We start from the raw sequence: 20,639 nt of genomic DNA on the forward strand, positions 1-20,639 counted from the left end.
ATTCATTTAAATGTATGATTTATTTCATTTTTGGTAGATTAAAAATAAAGAATTTCATAAGTCCACAGTCACTTACACATAAACAAGATTCATACAGATCAGGATGAAATAAATAATATTGTGAGTTCCGTTTAAAATGACGTAATAATATATTACCTAACTGCACTAATCACTATCTTTATCACTTCAAACCCAAGGTGGAACAGGAATCTTGGAAAGCTTACATCTAGAATATTCATCTACGTGAACATTTATCCACTCACTGAAACAAAGAAAGATAATTATTTTCTTTAGTACTGTACAAATATGAAGCGTTCTATCGAAGCTTTCTATTTTTATATAAACCAGAGAAAGAGATAATAAAAAAGTTAGAGCGTTGGTGGTCGGATCGATAAAGTTAAAATGCGTGTGCGCCAAAAGGCACAGGTTCGAATCCACCCCAACCATGTACCAATGACTATTATCCGACTAACCGATGCTCTTACGGTGAGGGAAAACATTGTAACGAAATCTGGACGTTCAGGCAACTGGATGTGTAATCGCGATCGATACGAAGGTTGCGGACGTCAGACAGGAGTCACTTCGTGTAAAAACCTCATCCAATTCAAGATCCATTGTCAAAACCCTGCGCTCATATCCAGTGGTTGGTTAAAACCCTGCGCTCATATCCAGTGGTTGGTTAAAACCCTGCGCTCATATCCAGTGTTTGGTTAAAACCCCGCGCTCATATCCAGTGGTTGGTTAAAACCCTGCGCTCATATCCAGTGGTTGGTTAAAACCCTGCGCTCATATCCAGTGGTTGGTTAAAACCCTGCGCTCATATCCAGTGGTTGGTTAAAACCCTGCGCTCATATCCAGTGGTTGGTTAAAACCCTGCGCTCATATCCAGTGTTTGGTTAAAACCCCGCGCTCATATCCAGTGGTGAGGATGGAAACGGCACTAAAGGCAGGAGGAAGAAAAATAATAAAAAAACTTTAAACTAATTCTTTCTCTTTAACTTTAAGCTATGTACTGTACCACATTCGTCCCATAAAAGCTGAGCAAAGCTTAAATACTCATGAATCCAAACTACATGTACTGTATGCAAATCATATTTTTAAATGGAGATTTTTTTGAAGTAATGAGTGACTTATACATATAAATGAATGCTATTTTACCTTTAATTATGTCAATTTCCAATACGGTGTAGAAGTTACGCGGGCTTATGATTTCTGTAAAAGAAAACAGTTTGTGAGTTGTGTTACCCAAACCAAAGTAATGGTCAGAAATCACACCCTTGGCAACCCTCCAGAGAGGTGAGGATGTAACCGGACATTAACGCCAGGAGGAACAAAATACCATCAGATGTGTAAGGCCCCAGGTTTTTTGTAACAACAAAAAAAAAAACAAATTACATGATATTCTATACTCCATAAATTTTATCATGATTAGAATGAATTTTTTGTTTTACCTTTTTCGCTCATACATTCATATAATTCTTAGCAGGACACGCGCAACGCCGTTTATTCGAGCGAAGAACTTTCGCTGTCCCGTTGCACGTCATAATATAAAGCGAAACAGCGATAGTGGCGTGGCAGCTGTCATTCTAATAAATTTATATTTTAACAAATAAAACTTGCTTCTGAAGAGGCGAATTAGCCTAGGGCGTCTGGTCCCCTTAAAGAAGGTTACTTCAATGGCGCTGCATGCCTCGTAATATCGCTCTAGGACTGTAGGTAAAACTTTATAGGCTCACACGACATTTTAGGTGCGCTCCGTGTCAATATCTCCTAGAGTTTGACGAGTGAGAACGGCGGACGCAGACCCGCCTGTACCGCATTCATACTCTCACAAATAGTCTCAGTATTCTTTATAGAAGCCGGCATAAGATTTCAAGCGCATGGTACTAACATTAGAAGATCCAGTGGATGTCGGTTGCCCGGGCACGGAGTACTGCGGGCGGAAGTTGGCGAAGTTGGCCGCCGCCGCCGACGGCGCGAAGCCCGGCAGCGAGCCGCCCGGCTGGAACCCGGCCGGGAACTGCGCCATTTGTGCTGGAAGGGGGAATGAACGGTTTTAATATTTGCAGCTTCGACTTTCAAAAAAGAATACACAATATACAATACTAGTTCATTAGTTTTTTAGCCGCGACAGGATGCTGCGCGCGACAGGATGCTGCGCTCGGACATCTGCAGCCGCTGCGGCAGTGACACCTACCAGCAGTGCCGGGCACGGCGGTGGCGGCCAGCCGCAACAGGATGCTGCGCTCGGACATCTGCAGCCGCTGCGGCAGTGACACCTACCAGCAGTGCCGGGCACGGCGGTGGCGGCCAGCCGCGACAGGATGCTGCGCTCGGACATCTGCAGCCGCTGCGGCAGTGACACCTACCAGCAGTGCCGGGCACGGCGGTGGCGGCCAGCCGCGACAGGATGCTGCGCTCGGACATCTGCAGCCGCTGCGGCAGTGACACCTACCAGCAGTGCCGGGCACGGCGGTGGCGGCCAGCCGCAACAGGATGCTGCGCTCGGACATCTGCAGCCGCTGCGGCAGTGACACCTACCAGCAGTGCCGGGCACGGCGGTGGCGGCCAGCCGCAACAGGATGCTGCGCTCGGACATCTGCAGCCGCTGCGGCAGTGACACCTACCAGCAGTGCCGGGCACGGCGGTGGCGGCCAGCCGCAACAGGATGCTGCGCTCGGACATCTGCAGCCGCTGCGGCAGTGACACCTACCAGCAGTGCCGGGCACGGCGGTGGCGGCCAGCCGCAACAGGATGCTGCGCTCGGACATCTGCAGCCGCTGCGGCAGTGACACCTACCAGCAGTGCCGGGCACGGCGGTGGCGGCCAGCCGCGACAGGATGCTGCGCTCGGACATCTGCAGCCGCTGCGGCAGTGACACCTACCAGCAGTGCCGGGCACGGCGGTGGCGGCCAGCCGCAACAGGATGCTGCGCTCGGACATCTGCAGCCGCTGCGGCAGTGACACCTACCAGCAGTGCCGGGCACGGCGGTGGCGGCCAGCCGCGACAGGATGCTGCGCTCGGACATCTGCAGCCGCTGCGCCACGGGCGGGATGCGCGCCAGCGTGGCCGGCAGCCGGGACACGTCCGACTTCATGTCCGACAGCAGCTCCTCCAGCTGGTTCAGCACCTGGCGAGGGAGAGTTAAGTTGCGGTGGTTAAGTTAAGCAGCGAAATGGAAAATTGATATTGATTCGTCGACAGGTAATCGTCTTCTAAATATGACACTAACTAATTGCTTGATCAAAACTGCTGATTCATGAAATTTTAATTCCCTGTGGTTTCTGCGCCAGAGGGATTTTATTTCCGTTCTTCAATACTTTGTGCACTTTGTTTTTTTTTTCTTTTTAACTAGTGAGTGTTTTGTTAGTTTCATATTTTATAAAGTTAAACATGTTCATGATTTACTATGTCCATAAGTCTGAAACACGGTTTATCAGACCACCCTGATCAGAGTCGTGTCTAACTGTTACCTTGTGCAGCACAGCATTGGCCGGCTTGTTCCCGGCCAGCGACTCCTTGCTGAGGTGCTGGTGGGACTCCGCCAGACACTCCACTTCGGCGAACCTCGCGTTCAGCGACATGGCGGGGTGGTTAGGGTCTTGCGTCAGGTTCAGGTACGCGGCGCGACGGAGTTGCTCCTCGATCACTAGAGCTTGCTCCAATAGCTGACAAAATGTTATATAAAGTTTAACAAAGTCCAGTAATTCAATGTCTGAAAATGATTTTTAGAGATTTCACTACCAATATAAACCAAATAACGCTGTCAAAAGATGTAAAGATCTACCAATGTTTGATCATACACTTCTTTAGTGCAATAATCTAAGGATTTTGTGGATCTTAAATTATTATATATTTTTCTGTTATAGCAAAAAGACATACCTTAAACCTACGCGCGAGGAACTTGTTTTTAATTTCAAGGAAATTTCCCTTGCCGACGTCCATCTTGAAAGGCTCGTTGATAATTGCGAACCTTAAATCATTCTGGATGTCTTGCCAGCGGCCGTAACTAGAAATAAAACAAATGAAACTGTAAATCCAACTACGCACGGGTCGTGGATACGAGTTATAATCGTAAATCTTCATCACTTCAATATAAGATTGTTCGGCATCGTTGCCTTCACAAACACAAGATTTTTTTCGTTCATTCACTCACTCATTTAACGTTGAACTTACACACACATACCACATCTTCATCCGGGATAAGACATAGCAAACAGTAACAAAATTCCAAGGCTTCATTTAACTTGACGGATTAAGAACTTCGTCCAATAAGAAGTATGTAATTGTATCTCCAATGCCAAATCCTGTACTCCCTACCCGAGGCCGCTGCCCTCTCTTCACTGACCCACAAAGTATGTGCCATTTTCATTCACCTTCTTTTCATACACACATGAAGATAACTCTGTTCATTTATTCAATGTGAACTTACCCGTGTGTAACAATACCGGCCAACAGCCAGTAATCGTGTCTCCGATGCCAGATCTCGTACTCCCTGCCCGGGGCCGCGGCCCTCTCTTCGTTGAGCCACAGTGTATGGAGTTCTGTGAAGCCGCCATCAGCGATGTTGAACATGAACTTGCGACGTTCCACTTTCAGCTCGTCTTCTTCTTTCACGAGGACTACGTCATCGTCGTCGTCCTCCTGGAATATACATTACATACATATATTTTATCACGTCTATACCCCTTGCTGTGCAAGCAGAGCCAACATACTAAAAGTTTTAGAAGCAATTCCGATTAAATGGCTTATTATTATGACTATTAAATAAACATTAAAATTTCAAATTACCAACGCAAAAACACAAACCTTCTTCACATCTTTAGGTTTCTCAGAGGCCTCAGATTCACCCTTCTCACTCTTAACATCTTCCTTCTTATCCACATCTTCTTTCTCCTGGCTGGATACCTTCTCCTTCTCCTTTTCAGACTCTTTTTCTTCAGACTTCTCCTTGTCCTCGTCTTTAGGCGGCTCTTCATCGACAGACATGCGTCTTTCTTCTTTCACGGATTCCGTTTCTTCTTTTTCCTTCTCTTTTTCCTTTTCTGCGGGCTCTTCTTTGACGTCACTAGTGTCCATTGGCTCATCCTGTGAAAGGAAAACAAAATTGTCACTATATGTCCCCAAGAAGAAATTTCGGTGATGGCCAAAGGGAATTATGTATGTAATGCTTTATTGTTGAATAAAAGAGCACATTACAAATATAAAACAGTAATTCAGTACAAAGGCGGACTTATCTCTATTATACTATGTGGTATCTATTCCAGCCAACTAAAAACAACAATTATTTGAATTGAGGAATTCAAATAATTGTTGTTTTATTTGAATAAATAAAGAATAGAAATCTCATATTTTTGACTATATGAATGGTATATCATTGTGTTGCATTGCACGCAATTTACTGTTTTACTGTACCGTTAAAGCTGCCAAATAAATTTTTGAATTAAAATACAAGATGGAAACCAAATATGATCGCAGTGTAATCATTGCGACATCTTACTTTACCAGTATGTATCACTAATCCACATCAAAACTATTAATAAAGAAAAAAGATTTGTATTTCTGTAACAAAACAACTCAAAAACTACGCGACTGATTTCCACGAAATTTGGCACAGATATTAATAGATTTTCTGTAGTGACATATGTGGCACATAGTCTAAGTTTCCCACGAGAATGAAACCCTGCACAAAAGCTATTATTATTATAAACTAGTTCCTCTCCTTAAAGAGCTATGATCACGTCACGATCCAGTGACGAACTTAGCGAATCATGCAATTCAGCATGTAGCAGAATAGAATAGATTTATTTTCAAAATTGGATACAAGGTATCACTTATTGACATCACATAACTTAAATCTAATTATAACTACTACCGCTTCCAAAGCGCATGTGTAGAAGAAGCGGCGGAACAAACTACACTGCAGACTTTTACATCGGACGTCAATTTACAAATATAGATCTATTAAATCTAAATCGTGGACGAATGCACATTGTCTACATTAAAAAACATGAATGTAGAACTAATTATGTCTATTGACATAATTAGTTCTACATTAATATCTACGAATATTTCGTCAAATAAAAATTCGCCTTTTAGGCGATTAAGGTATAGGCTTATAAACTTGGGATTCTTCTTTTAGGCGATGGGCTAGCAACCTGTCACTATTTGAATCTCAATTCTATCATTAAGCCAAATAGCTGAACGTGGCCACTTGGTCTTCAAGACTGTTGGCTCTGTCTACCCCGCATGGGATATAGACGTGACGATATGTATGTATGTATAAAAATTCGCAGTAGGTCTGGTATACCTTTGGTTCGGGCTTGGCGTCGGTCTTGGCTTCGGTCTTGGCGGCGGGCTCCCTATCGTCGGGCGGCGCCCCGGGCGCGGGCGCGGGCGAGGGCGCGGCCGACGTGAGCGGCGTGGCGCTGGACGGCGACGGGCTGGCGGCCGCGCTCTCTCCGCCCACCTGCAGGTATTACCACCGGTTCGTTAATCGTCGTGTGGTTTCCGGCACCATTCGAAAAAAATAATAATAGGACCACTCCATCTCTATCCCATGGATGTCGTAAAAGACGACTAAGGGATAGGCTTACAAACTTGGGATTCTTTTTTAGGCGATGGGTTAGCAACCTGTCACTATTTGAATCTCAATTCTATCATTAAGCCAAATAGCTGAACGTGGCCATTCAGTCTTTGCAAGACTGTTGGCTGTGTCTACCCTGCAAGGGATATAGACGTGACCATATGTATATTGTTAATCGTCGGCATACATGTAGACAAAAAAGGCAAACGGTGTTTTACTATACGGTAAAATCAAGCACCAATAGCATATATGTATACACGCCTCACGCACACTCTCACCAATAGTGTGACAGTCAGCCGCCATTATGTCATAGTTTATCTCACGAAATGGTAAGGTTTCTGTCACTCACACATTAATACTACGCCGCTATTATGATGCTTCACTTTTTTTTAAGCCATACTACACCTTTTTTTCCACGTCTATGATCGTTCGTTCGCGAAATTGAATTAAGTTTCTTGATATTTAGAAGAAACAAAATAAGTATGAAACGTGACAAGTAGAAAAATTACTATATTATTATATTAAACAATGAGTTTGCGCGAAACTTTAATAAAACTCACCTTGACCGGCTCCACTGGCTTGCGAATCAACTCCGGCATACTATAATAACCGTTGATATGCTCAAACTCTTGTACTTTCTTCCGTATCAGACTCATCACTCCAATCCTCGTCAGCACGTGTTGTCTCGATAGACCTTCCCTCGGCACTCCGTCAGCGAAAGTTTCAGCGTTATCAGCTCCCGGCTCGCACAAATGTCGCATGAATAAAGACACGTAAGCCTTGAAATTACGCTCAGATTTTCCTCTCAAATCACGCACTAACCACTGTGAATTAAACGCGTCTTGTGGTGGCATGCCATACCGCATGATCGCGTTGAGGAACGACTTCCTTTGCCGAGCGTTGAAACCGAGAACCTCCATATTACCTCCAACCCGCGCGAGCAATGGAGGTAATGGCCTATCTCTCTCCTCACGCCTCTCGATGCGCCGTTTACTGCGACGACTGAGCAAATCGCCATTATCATTCTTCTCGTCAAAGTCGTCATCCTCTTTGTCGTCTTCGCTGCCCTGAGAGAAATCTGAATTGAAGTCTGAACCATTCTCCTGCCAAGTGGAGTCTTCTCGGTTCTCAGTCTGTGCGACGCTACCGTCATTGTAGTTAACCTGTTTACGCACTCGCTTGCCTTTACCCAACGTCCTAGCTTGATCTTCTTGATGCTGTTCATAATGATGCCTAAGCAGTTTGATCCAGTAGGCCGGGTCGGTATTTTCTGCTTCCTGCTTGATAATCTCAGTATCCACCTCCTCCTCATTATCGCCCTCTTTAGTGGAATAACTGGCCACTTTGAACGAGCTAAGGTATTCATTAGCCCAAGACTCTTTAGATTCAATACCCTCCTTAGATCGATCGAGCAATTCAGCAACAGCTTTGTCGTCATAATGGATAGCTTCTTCTTTGCCTTCCTCCTCTTTGAATAATTCTTCTGTACCGAATCTTAAAATGTCGTCTAATTCTTGCTTTGTGAAATTGGCACCCTTTCCGCCCATACCGGGCCGCACGACCAAATGAGTCAACATCATTTTCCTCTTGGCTACTTGCGTTACCCTTTCTTCAACACTGTTACGCGTGACGAATCGATATATCATGACTTTGTTTGCTTGACCGATACGATGGGCACGCGAGAACGCCTGGATATCGTTGTGAGGATTCCAGTCCGAATCGTATATAATCACAGTGTCTGCAGTGGCCAAATTGATACCTAACCCACCAGCCCTGGTGGATAGAAGGAACACGAATTGCTGAGCCCCTGGTGCGTTGAACCTATCGATAGCTTCCTGTCGGATAGTTCCAGTGATACCACCGTCAATTCTTTCATACTTATAACCTTCTCCTTCTAAGAAATCTTCTAAGATGTCTAACATTTTTGTCATCTGAGAGAAAATCAGCACTCTGTGGCCAGTGTCTTTGAGCTGTTTTAACATTTTTGCCAAAAGAACTAATTTTCCTGATGCTTTGATCAAAGCTTGAGTATCGTAGTTCCCGTGAGCGCTCAAAGGGGCTTCTTCGGCCGCCACAGGGAATAAATATGGGTGATTGCAACATTTCTTCAAATCCATCATCACATTGAGCAGAGACACCGTCTGTCCTCCACTCTTTGGATTTAAAGCTTCATAATTTCTTGTCAAGATATATTTGTAGTATTTCTTCTGCATGGGAGACAACTCTACTCGCACGATAAACTCAGATTTGGTGGGCATGTTCTTGAGCACGTCGGCTTTTAGTCGTCGCAGCATATGCGGCCCCAACATTTCATGAAGCCTCTTCACTTGTTCCTCTTTCGAAACGTCTGCAAACTCATTTTGGAAAGCGGCAAGATCATTGAACTTATCCTTGTTGAGGAAGTTCAAAAGATGGAACAATTCCTCAAGGTTATTCTGCAAAGGAGTACCAGTCAAGAGAAGTTTGTAATTAATGTGATAACCAGCCAGTAATCTGAAAAATTTCGATTGATTGCTCTTCAGTCTGTGAGCTTCGTCAACTACGAGACAAGCCCAATCAATGGATCCGAGACATGTGGCATCGATGGAAATCAATTCATACGAGGTTAACAACACATTAAACTTGACTTGCGATTTGATTTTGGACGGTCTGCCCCCTCTGTTGGCGCCGTCATCGAATGTCAACTCATTCTCTCTGATCACCGCCCGAGAATCTTTGTCACCGACGTATGTGATGCAATATAGGTCAGGAGCCCACAACTCGAATTCTCTCTCCCAATTGATGATGGTCGACAGTGGTACGGAGACCAAGAAGGGTCCCTTGCAGTGTCCCTCCTTGAACAAAGAGTACAGGAATGTGACAGTTTGGATGGTCTTTCCGAGACCCATCTCGTCGGCTAGGATGGTGTCGATGCCTTGTCCCCAAGAGTACCGCAGCCAGTTAAGACCTTCCAACTGGTAAGGATGTAGTTGCATGCCAGTCTCGTAGACGAACGGTGGTTGATCTTCGTATTTCTTATTGAGATTGGTGGTGGGTTTCTCCGGCGGTGGGTTGTACTTCCTGGCGCGCATTTGTACGCCGCCGCTGTTGTCGTCGTCATCAATGACGTCACGGTTCTTGCTCTTGCGCCCCGGTTTCTTGCCTTTGCTCTTTGTTTTTCCTTCCGAAGTGATGTAGGCCCGCATATCCTGTAAGAGAAATTAGAATTATTTTAAGTGCCATTACGTAATATAACAAACAACAAGGTTTGTTTTTGAAGTGATTTGCACGGGGCGAATTTTTTTTCAATTCGGTCTATCAGTTTAGCTGTGTAAGCTTAACAGACAAACAGACCGATTTTCACATTTATAATATTAGTAAGAGATCTTTTCCAATCTTTATTTTATCAATGGAATAACTCTTGATTTGTGACTGTTGATTACGAGAAGGCCGTGGCTATTATTTATACAATAAATCAGCAGCTACCTGGTAGTAATCCACGGCCTGTTTGAGGCCGGCGATGTCCTCGTGCTCAGACTCCCACGTGGCCTGATCATAAGACAGATCGCGCCATTTCACGAGATAATAGGTAGTTCCGTCCCGCGAAGTGCGGTGGTTGATCACTCGATGGACCACTAGCCACTCAGGTTTGACGCCGTATCTGTGAAAATAAATATAAAATTAATCACGCATTTCAATGTGAAGCGCACGTCACGCAAGGAAACTTGTATTCAAATACTCAAATCTTCTTAAACCAGTTCATCCAAAATTCGTAAGATTCGCAGCTATATATCCTGATTGTTCAAACACATTAAAGGGAGAGAAAAAAAAACGAGTTATAAGAAACGGGGGGATGAAGAATCTCGTTTGCCTCTCAATCTAATAATATAAATACGTAAGTTCTACTGAAGTGATCAGCATAAAATTTTACGTATATATAATTAAGAGTCTGGAGACGGACACAGGGTACTTTATATCTCCGTAAAATATATAGCTCGCGTGGGATTTATCAAAAATCTGATTCTTCTGAAGGTGAAAGGTAAAGGAAACTCGCCTGTAATACTTCTCCTCCCGCATCTTCTCGTCATCCTCGACATCTTGCGGCTGCTTATCCCTGAGCCTCTTGACGCGTCCATCACGCTCATCCAATGGCTCTTCGAGCTTCGGAGGCTCTTCAGGGTCTGACTTCCTCATGTAGTACCGGTACATGAGTGGGTGGAATACGTCCAGCTACACACAAACAATAATTCGTTAAAACTGATTTTAAACTTTCGCGTTGCTTTATACTATTTATAAATACTACAGATATTAAACGCGCAAATAACTTAAAAAGGCACGTGCGCGTTTAATAACTTTAGTAATTAAAAATTGTAACAATTCGTTTGTTACATCATTATGGGGATCTCTCTAAAGAAATCTAGAGTGATGAATTTCAAATTATAGTTGAATCTTTTAGAGTGCTAAGATTCTTCGGATAGCTGAACAGAATAAAAGTCAATGTATTAGTTCAGCATTACATATTCAGTGCAACGTATTATATGTTTCTGACAACATTAATCTTAATAATATGTACACACAAGCAAATGTCTTGCTTTACATGTTCGTGTCGTGAGCCTACTAAAAGATATTTCTTTGGAAATAAGTAGTGTCCTTTGTACAAAGTTTCTTCTTACTCTTAATTAAAGTTGTATGTTTTTTTCTTGATGTAAATAAAATCTGATGACACATATATGGTTAAGAATTGTTTCTTTCAAACAATATGTTTAATCGACAAAATATCTTTTCAATATACCTGAGATAACATACAAGTCTACACATTCCTTGCCAAATACTTTAAGAGGTGTACTACTACCGTTGTATTATTAGCGTTAATAAAATAAATTCTCCATCACACCTGTATCTCTGAGATCCAGCTGCAGTGCCAGTAGGAGCGCTCGTGCCACTTGACGAAGAACTCCCGAGACCGCGGCGCCTTGGACTTGGCCGATTGCTCCTTCCAACGCCAAGTCAGGATCTTGTGCACTTTGCCATCCAGCGGGGGACACTGAAAACGTAAAAAAAAAGTTTATCGAGTGATTATCTGTTAATCAACATTAGTGGATGACTCTACAACTTATTATTGGTTACGATTGTATCATTAACTCTGACCTCCGCCGCTCAAACCCGGTAACTTTTATTACATACATATAATCACGTCTATATACCTTGCGGCCAACAGTCTTGAAACGACTAAGGCCACATTCAGCTTAAGATTGAATTGAAATTCAAATAGTGGCAGGTTACTAGCCCATCGCCCACAAAAAGAATCTGAAGTTCATTAGCATAGTCGTATTTTAATTAGGTATCTCAAGTTGGTTTATAACATTCAGGGGACAACGATAAATGGGGTGTTTTCTATTATGTCTGAAACAACACGACTCTGCACAAAAAGGGCACCATACTTTTGAGAATAAAACAAAATAAATACTTACGCTACATCGCGGACATTTCCACTCCCCATCAGGCACTTCATCCAGTGGTGGGTTGAGACAGAACCGATGGTACGCAGAAGGACATGAATCGCAGCAGAGCAGCTCGCCGCCGTCTTTGCAGATTCTGGAAACATAATACACCATGTAATTAATGATATATGGATAGGAAATAATTTGATTTATTCACGTCTCTATAGTGGTAATGGACCAAGGTATCTTCCCTAGGGGCGACGCAATTCAAAACAAACGACATGTTTGAAACGTCAAGGAGGAAGAATGACGCTGACAGATTATATAACCGTAAGGTTTGGTGAGTAAATAGGACCACGGCGTAAGGCGGCTTACAGGACAAAATACTTAATATGCCAAAAGATCTTAAGGTCCTTGGCGACAGGACCAACGTCCCTCGGGAGTCTCCTCCAGCTCGGGCTCCAGGCACACCAGGTGGCAGGCGGGGCACGTGTCTCTATATACCTGCAGAACTCCTGGTGCTCGTCATCATCGTCCTGGTCCTGGTTGCCCTCGGCCTCGCAGTGCAGACACGACCAGCGTCCCTCGGGAGTCTCCTCCAGCTCGGGCTCCAGGCACACCAGGTGGTAGGCGGGGCACGTGTCTCTTTATACCTGCAGAACTCCTGGTGCTCGTCATCATCGTCCTGGTCCTGGTTGCCCTCGGCCTCGCAGTGCGGACACGACCAGCGTCCCTCGGGAGTCTCCTCCAGCTCGGGCTCCAGGCACACCAGGTGGTAGGCGCGCGGACACGTGTCGCACAGGATGATCTCGCCGCCTTGTTGGCACACCTGATGAAGGCCAGTTAAATACATTCATCTCAAACTCCAGATACATTGACCAAAAAAAGTCATGATCGTTCGCCATATGGTGACATCTACGCCACAATGCATGGTTTATTTACCTATTAAGGCCAACTTTTATATTCTCTTGTTAATGATATTTAATATCTTCCCACTGTTGGCGGTCGAGAAATCGAATCGAAAACATCGCTCCCGCTACAACCATCATATAACTACCAAGTCTCATCCGTTATTCCTTTTCCATATTCATTGAAATATTTTTCTCTCATCCGCTAAAGTACATACATACATACATACATATAATCACGTCTATATCCCTTGCGGGGTAGACAGAGCCTACAGTCTTGTAAAGACTGATAGGCCACGTTCAGCTATTTGGCTTTAAGATAGGATTGAGATTCAAATAGTGACAGGTTACTAGCCCATCGCCTAAAAGAAGAATCCCAAGTTTATAAGCCTACCCCTTAGTCGGCTTTTACGACATCCATGGGAAAGAGATGGAGTGGTCCTATTCTTTTTTGTATTGGTGCCGGGAACCACACGGCACGGCACGGCTAAAGTACAATTAAGAGCTCATTAATTTTCATGACTTTTCACGAAAAATAAATTTCTTTTGAAATAGGTATTGAAGTGACATTTCCATAATAGATAACACAAACATATTTTCAAAAACTTAGTAGCTGTCGCTACAGTATAAAAATGCAATAGCTGCTTTTACAATACAACACTAACCTCGCAATAGTCCTGGTGTTCCTGTTCGCCCTCAGCACCATCGGGGAACTTGTTTGTGGTCTTCATTTTCTTCTTCTTCTTCGTCTTGTTGCCGATCTTGGTCTTAGCCTTCTTCCTAGGCTGTTGCTGCAAATCACAAACAATTTCGGTCAACGTTGGAGCAATATTTGTCACATATCGAATGCAACTTAGAAAAGTCTTGAAACATAGTAGCACTAAGGCTCGAACCTGGAACAGCTCGCTTAAATGAGTTGAATACTTATACACTACATTTAATGCTCCAAATTGACACTGCCAGATAAATTAACACAAAATAGATGGCAATTTTTTACTTTTATATCGTTATATACTTCCGACATACGATATCAGGTAGTGTTAAAATGAGGACTTGGTATAAATGATGCAAACCTGTGCGTTGGGGTCATCCTCCTTTGGCGCGGGGGCGGTTTCCCCGGCCGGGGGCGGCGCCCCGGGCTTCGGCTCCTCGGCCTCCGCCAACATTTGTTCAAACTCCGCATCAGAGTCAGTGTTTGCGCCAGCACTGCCTTCTGGGTCCTCCTCCTGTAAAATAAGATCACATTCATATAATTACGTCTAAATTCTTTGCGGGGAAGATAGAGCCAACTGTCTTGAAAAGTCTAAAAAGTCACATTCAACTGTACCTATGGCTTACTGATGGAATTAAGATTTAAATAGTGCAAGGTTGCTGGCCCACCGCCTACAAGAAGAATCCTTTTTAACTATTTATTAAACACACAAAACAGATAACAATTCAATGGAGAGTAATGATATGCATATAATGGTATTGTTCTTTATTCACCCAGCTAGCGTTTTTGGGTTTTCGTCTTTTTCCGAAGCACCACAGTTCCCATAATTTCAAAAAAAAAGGTTTGATCAAGCAGTAAGAATAAAGAACGCAATACTTACACTGCTTGTTCTCTTCCGCTTGCTGAACTTGATCTTGAGCGTGGGCACCTTAGGCTTCCGCCCCGGCTTGCCCCGCGGCGTGCCGCCGGCCGCGTGTTTGGGTTTCCGGCCCCGCTTGCGAGGGACGGGGGTCCCTTCGTCGCTAGCTTCCTCTTCCTCGTCCTCTTCCTGCTCCTCGGCCGCGTCGTCATTCTGTTTTCACATTTGCATTTCAAATTTACCAGTCTCATTCAGAGATATAGAAACAATTGTTAAACCACTACCAATCGCAGTAGTTGAATGCCCAAAAATAATGTTTAGACTTCCTTAACTGGTTACTCTTTATCCTGGCTCAATTATGGTCTATTTTTAAACGCTAAAAGTTCTTTGGGAAAATTCGCACTGACCAAAGCCATGGGCATTAATTAGTTTTTAGATGATTGTTTTTTTTTGTATTGTTATAGGTAAGGACAAGTTAACAGGGATCTGATTTTAAACTTTCGCGTTGCATTATACTATTTATAAATAATACACATACTGTTTACAAACAAAAATAAGAAACGTCTTTGATAAAATAAAGGTATGTTACGTGTGTGTTTAATGCCTGTATCATTCATAAATAGTTATTAGACTCCTAGAAGTACATATGATAGAATTCCAATAGACGATAAATTTAACACACACATTATAATCATGTAAATCTTACCTTAGCATCCTTAGTCGGGCGTCCTGACCTGGCCTTAGGTGCGTAGTCCGAAGCTGTGGAAGTATTCGTATTTTCCTCAGAGCCAATGTTCTGTGACCCTCCGCCCAAGTTAGGGTTGCTCTCGCAGAACAAACGCCATTTTGCGGCCACGAGCATCATGAGTTTTGATACTGGAACCTGCAATAGAAATAAGAGTAGGTATATATTACCAATTTTCTAAGCAAATTTAATTTTTTGATTCAATCCACTTTTCAGAGAAATCTGAAGTGAAATGTTATTTTTCATGCAAAGTGTAAAGTCACCTGATTCCACCTTTAATTTAACAAATATAAAATTGTTACTAAAATAATAAAATTCGTACAAAAGGTGGACAGGTCAAGTCTCTGAGCCAGAACTCTTCACTTCAAACAAAATGTTCACTAAATGATCGTAATCTAACCTTAGGATTCTCCTTGACAATCATCGGGCGCACATGCTGTTGGAACAGCTTGTATGAAGTTAGATTCTCGTAATCTGCGTCTGTGTACTGAATGTCCACGTCTGTGAGGCCGAATGACGAGCACACCTCCTCAACAGTGGGCATACCTGAGAAAGAAACAAGTATTAAAATAAAATGTTAAAATACTGTGCCGTGTAGTTCCCAGGACTTTATAATAGAACCAATCCATGACTATCCCATGAATCTCGTAAAGGCGACTAAGGGAGAGGCTAATAAACTTGGGATTCTTCTTGTAGGCGATGGGCTAGCAACCTGTTGCTATTTGAATTTCAATTCCATCATAAAGCCATGCAACTGTACGTTTCTGTCATTTCGAGACTGTTGACTCTGTCTACCCCGCAAGGGATTTAGACATGATTGTATGTATGTATTGAAATAATATTCCTCTACAATATATACTCTAAGTATAATAGAAATAAAGGCTGTAAAACTTGCGTTTTTGAATGAACGATTCCAATAAACGGAAGGTGATATGTGTTTTAGTTGTACTCGTAAACCTCGTCTAAGTTAGTCTAAGCTGCATCATTAAGCATTACATATTTCAGGTTATAAAAAAAATCTCTTCAAGCGGATGTTTACACTTGAACCTGAAAATAGATTGCCTTGTTACTATGCGCATTTCAAATAATTTATACATAATTCTAAACCGCATTGTAAACTACTTTCTTGTGAAAATAAATAATGTAAGGCGCATTAGGAGATCACGGCGGTAACCGGGTCAATGCCCCCCTTAACCTTGAAGAGTCGCCGGCGCACGCAAAAACTTCAAATGGGTAACTGTACACTTGGATCATTATTTTGTTAGGTACCTATGTGTTTTATTTCAAGCAAACGAACTTTATCAGAAACCTGTAATTGACCATCACCCTAAATAATGGCTAGTGCACTTGCATACACAAATTGATTTATTAATATAATCCTATGTAATTTTGTTTCTTGTGTTAATCATTCTCGATGTTTTCTGTGTAGGTACATAAATTAGGAAATAAATAATCTCATTTATCCCATATAACAAAACGTAGGAAAGATGTGTCTTTATTTCAATAAAATATTTCGGGCAATCCAGCAAGAATAAGGACCCTGCCGTAGGTTTTCCTAAGCGATGTTATTTATTGACAAACGCTAACTTACCTAAACAATTTTTATCGGCGCACACGCAAACAATATACACACAAGCGATTTAGGCGGATTTGTGCGGCCCGCTTCAGCCCGCTGCTCGTTACAATGTAGACGTACCTTTACCTTTTTGAATGTGGTGCTTGCTTGCTGCCGTGGTCTTTTCGCGACTTCTTGGATGAACACATAATCACTTTCCCCTTACATTTGGTCTTGACATGTAACTTTTCAAACTAGTGCATCTCCCGACAAAAGCTTTTATAGACTCTTACCAGATCCGGAATCAGAGGCGGCTGGTGTAGACGGAGTGTTGTGCTTGCTGCCGCGGACTTTTCGGGACTTCTTCGATGAGGACATGGCGCTGAGGGCGTAATCGCTGTCCCCTTCGGCCTCGATCTCACCGATGCCGAACTCTTCATCCTGTGATGACAATTTATCTTTTAACATGATGCAACAGCTTTAACACAAAACTGAAATACAACTTGTCACTAATTGTGGCTCAAGTACGGCACTGCTGAATTTGGCCGTAGACTCTCTTCAAGACCAATGGACCTGTTTATCCCATAAGGGATAAATATGTGATCAATGTTTGTATTTATTGATTAATAATAAGAATTTACTACATTAATTTACAACAGCAGAAGTTATAGTTAGTAATATTGAAAACAGGAAAAAAATATAAAGTGGAAACATAATTTTAACTTACTTCTTCACTCTCATTCTTTCTCTTCTTCTTCTTTTTTCTGCCTTTCTTGTCTTCACCTTTGGCCTTTCTCTTTTTACCTTTCTTCTTTTTTCTGCCATCCTCAGGAGAGTAGTCTTCATCCTCCTAAGAAAAGCCAAAGGGTTTAATGGATTTATCTACATTATTCACCTAGTGACATTACCTTTTTTTCTAAGACAAAAGTTATTTTAAAAATGATTATTTTATAAATGATGAATATGGAGGAAGCAAAAGTACAAAGTAGGAATCATAGCAATTTAAAACATCTAGCCTCTTGCAACCCCCTTAGGAAATAAGTGTAATGTATGATGATTATAAACAATGAAGAATGAAATTTTCTTTAAATATTATATGAATTCTTAACATGCTAATTGTCACCTATGTGTACCACCACCCAACTTAGGGTCTTATTCACAATCATGAAATTTATCTACCATATTACTCCATCTTTGAGGTAATCTAAACATGTTTAAATTGACAGAAATAATATGAAATATGACTTTTGACATTCATGGATAAGGTGGCTGGGACCCTGTCTATTTATGTTTATTTTCTTCCAATAAAACAGTACTGTTCATAATAATAACAAAAACATGAGTAATACTTAGGTACAAATATTCTTAAATAACTGATTACTTTTTTCAGTTGTTGGTAGTGACATGTTTTCAAGTCTTAGTCAACTTTAAGTTTATCACATAAATCTAATTATTCAATTAAAAAATTGTGCTTGTTACTTTTGCATGTGGCTTTTATTTTAGAACAAGTAGAAAATTTGTGAAAAGTAAAGTATTGAAACAATACTGATAATACAGTGAATGTTAAATTTTTCATATACCCAGACATAATAATGTAGGTTGAGGAAATAATAACAGTAAGAAACAGAATGTGATAAAATATATAAATAGGGACATTTTTTACATTTTAATGTAGTTATTATTATTTTCTTAAAGTGCCCTTTAGTAAAGTAAAATAAAATTGTACTTGATATGTTAAGTCTCTATAATAAATTCAAGGAAACATTAGTTAAAATAAGATTATACTGCACTGATAACATTTTTTATTTCTTCCAAACAAACAAATAGGATCAATTATATTATCCAGAATCTGAAGTCTTCATGATAGCAATGGAACTTTTAGCCCTTGATCATTATCTTAATCCCGGCTAACCCTGACTATAGAACTGTATTTAAAATCACATGATACACAACCAAAATCAAATAAAAATTTATTCAAGTTCTAACAAACATAATATTTAACTTTATATTCTGTGAAAACCAACTTAAGAAAGTAACCCGTTCCCTATGAAAGTCCAAAGGATAAACATGGAATACCAGCCATACATAAACATCAAGAATGATAATATGCCAAGTGGTTTCTGGCACCAATACAAAAAAAAGAATAGGACCACTCCATCTCTTTCCCATGGATGTCGTAAAAGGCTTTTTTAGGTTTTTTTAGGCGATGGGCTAGCAAGCTGTCACTATTTGAATCTCAATTCTATCATTAAGCAAAATAGCTGAACATGGGCTATCAGTCTTTTCAAGACTGTGTGTTGGCTCTGTCTACCCAACAAGGGATATAGACGTGACCAAATGTATGTATGTATGTATCAAGAATGATGTATTTATAATAAGTTTTCTAAGACTGATTGATTTAATTAATTCTACTCACTTTTGGTGGGGCTTCATCACTCTCCCCTGAATTCTCATTTTGACCTTCTCCTTCTTCTACATCCTCGTCACCTGCAAGATCACATTAAACTGGTCAGACCACTTCAGCACGAATTACACCTGACCATACACGAGGAATTCCGTCGGAAGGTCCATTTCGGCACACACGCGCACTCCTCGCGGTAAGGTCACTAATCCCTTTGTTTGGCGGCGTCCATTTTGTTAAGTAGTAATGAGGGGAGATTGCATGTTCTTTTCTGTCACAAACTGCCACTTAAAAATATTTACAACGCTACCACAACAAATATGCAATACATGCCAAATTTACCACCTTTTTCAAGAACTTTGCTTTATGATTAACACATTTTTTTAGGAATTCACGTTTATGAGAGATGAAAATCCCTGGATTTTTTTTAATTGCTTAGACCGCAAGTAAACACATGATACCGCTATTCACGGTTTACCTATGACATGCTAGCCGAAATTGATCGTTTACCTGCGAAGGAACCATCTACTTCCTCATCTGAAGCCATTTAAATCACTTTTCAACACAACCTGTATTTAAGAAGAAAGATTTTAATCTAGGAAAGATAAAGGACGCGCAGTTTTTGCGACAAAATGGTAATTAATTCAGAAATTGATGCCGCCGTCACTGAGAAACTAGACTGCTATCGCTGTCTCATTCACACATACACGCTGTACAAAAAATTGGGGTTGTCAGCAATATACATCGAATTCTACTTTTTCATAATAATTAAATCAGTCTTGTAACAGCCGGATCATGAGTATGTTTGTAGTTCCATCTATTACTTACAAGTTGTTTCACATGACTTCATCGGCATGAACAAAGTTATAAGTATGTATTATGTTCATCTAAAATATATTATTTTACTAGTTGTTGCCCGCAACTCCGTGTGCGTGTTATTGGAAATACGAAGGTAAAGGTTATTAAATTTACTCAAATTTCCGCACATATTACAGATTAGCTGGTCCGTTTGGCTTCCACAGGACATAAACCTGATGTCGTAGCAAAAGTTGTTCTGCCTGATGATATATCAGTTCATTAGTTTTTGAGTTTAGTTATTACGAATTATTTATTATTTGCTGTCAACTGTATGTGCCCTTGGGTTTCGCTGCTGTGAGAATTTCGGGATATAAAGTATTTTTTGTAAATCCACAAGTTACTTTGGTAACTACCATTTTACTCGTTTGCGAATTTAGGCAATACCAGTTATGGAGCTAGAGCTAGGATGGTTGAGCTAGAAACTAGACTAGAGATGTGCACCTATGCAAGCTTAACTCGACTACATTTTGAAAAGTCAGGATTTCGATTTGCAACTTGAAATTATTGAAAGCACAATGACCCAAATAACTGAAAGATAAAACTTTCCAACCACTTAGTATATAAAAGGTGGATAAAGAATTTCCAGCTTAGCCG

At 41.5% G+C, this 20,639-nt stretch overlaps 1 protein-coding gene across 1 annotated transcript; it reads right to left on the reverse strand.

Annotated features, from left to right (window-relative positions):
- Position 1: 1 nt before the first annotated feature.
- LOC106134510 (chromodomain-helicase-DNA-binding protein Mi-2 homolog) lies at positions 2 to 19,879 on the reverse strand. The gene is made up of 24 exons (XM_060944479.1): positions 19,698 to 19,879; positions 19,203 to 19,273; positions 17,514 to 17,636; positions 17,080 to 17,227; positions 15,632 to 15,777; positions 15,193 to 15,369; positions 14,508 to 14,699; positions 13,989 to 14,141; positions 13,581 to 13,706; positions 12,661 to 12,836; positions 12,038 to 12,161; positions 11,461 to 11,610; positions 10,621 to 10,796; positions 10,053 to 10,227; positions 7,148 to 9,775; positions 6,312 to 6,470; positions 4,811 to 5,089; positions 4,434 to 4,645; positions 3,884 to 4,010; positions 3,475 to 3,669; positions 2,972 to 3,131; positions 1,892 to 2,034; positions 1,159 to 1,212; positions 2 to 262 (listed from the first exon to the last, which is right to left on the reverse strand). Exons 1-23 carry the CDS (start codon positions 19,732 to 19,734, stop codon positions 1,204 to 1,206), a joined length of 5,886 nt encoding a protein of 1,961 aa, XP_060800462.1. The 5' UTR covers positions 19,735 to 19,879; the 3' UTR covers positions 2 to 262; positions 1,159 to 1,203.
- Between the last annotated feature and the right edge of the window lie 760 nt (positions 19,880 to 20,639).

The sequence above is a fragment of the Amyelois transitella genome, chromosome 5, assembly GCF_032362555.1.
Source record: "Amyelois transitella isolate CPQ chromosome 5, ilAmyTran1.1, whole genome shotgun sequence".
NCBI lineage: Eukaryota > Metazoa > Arthropoda > Insecta > Lepidoptera > Pyralidae > Amyelois > Amyelois transitella.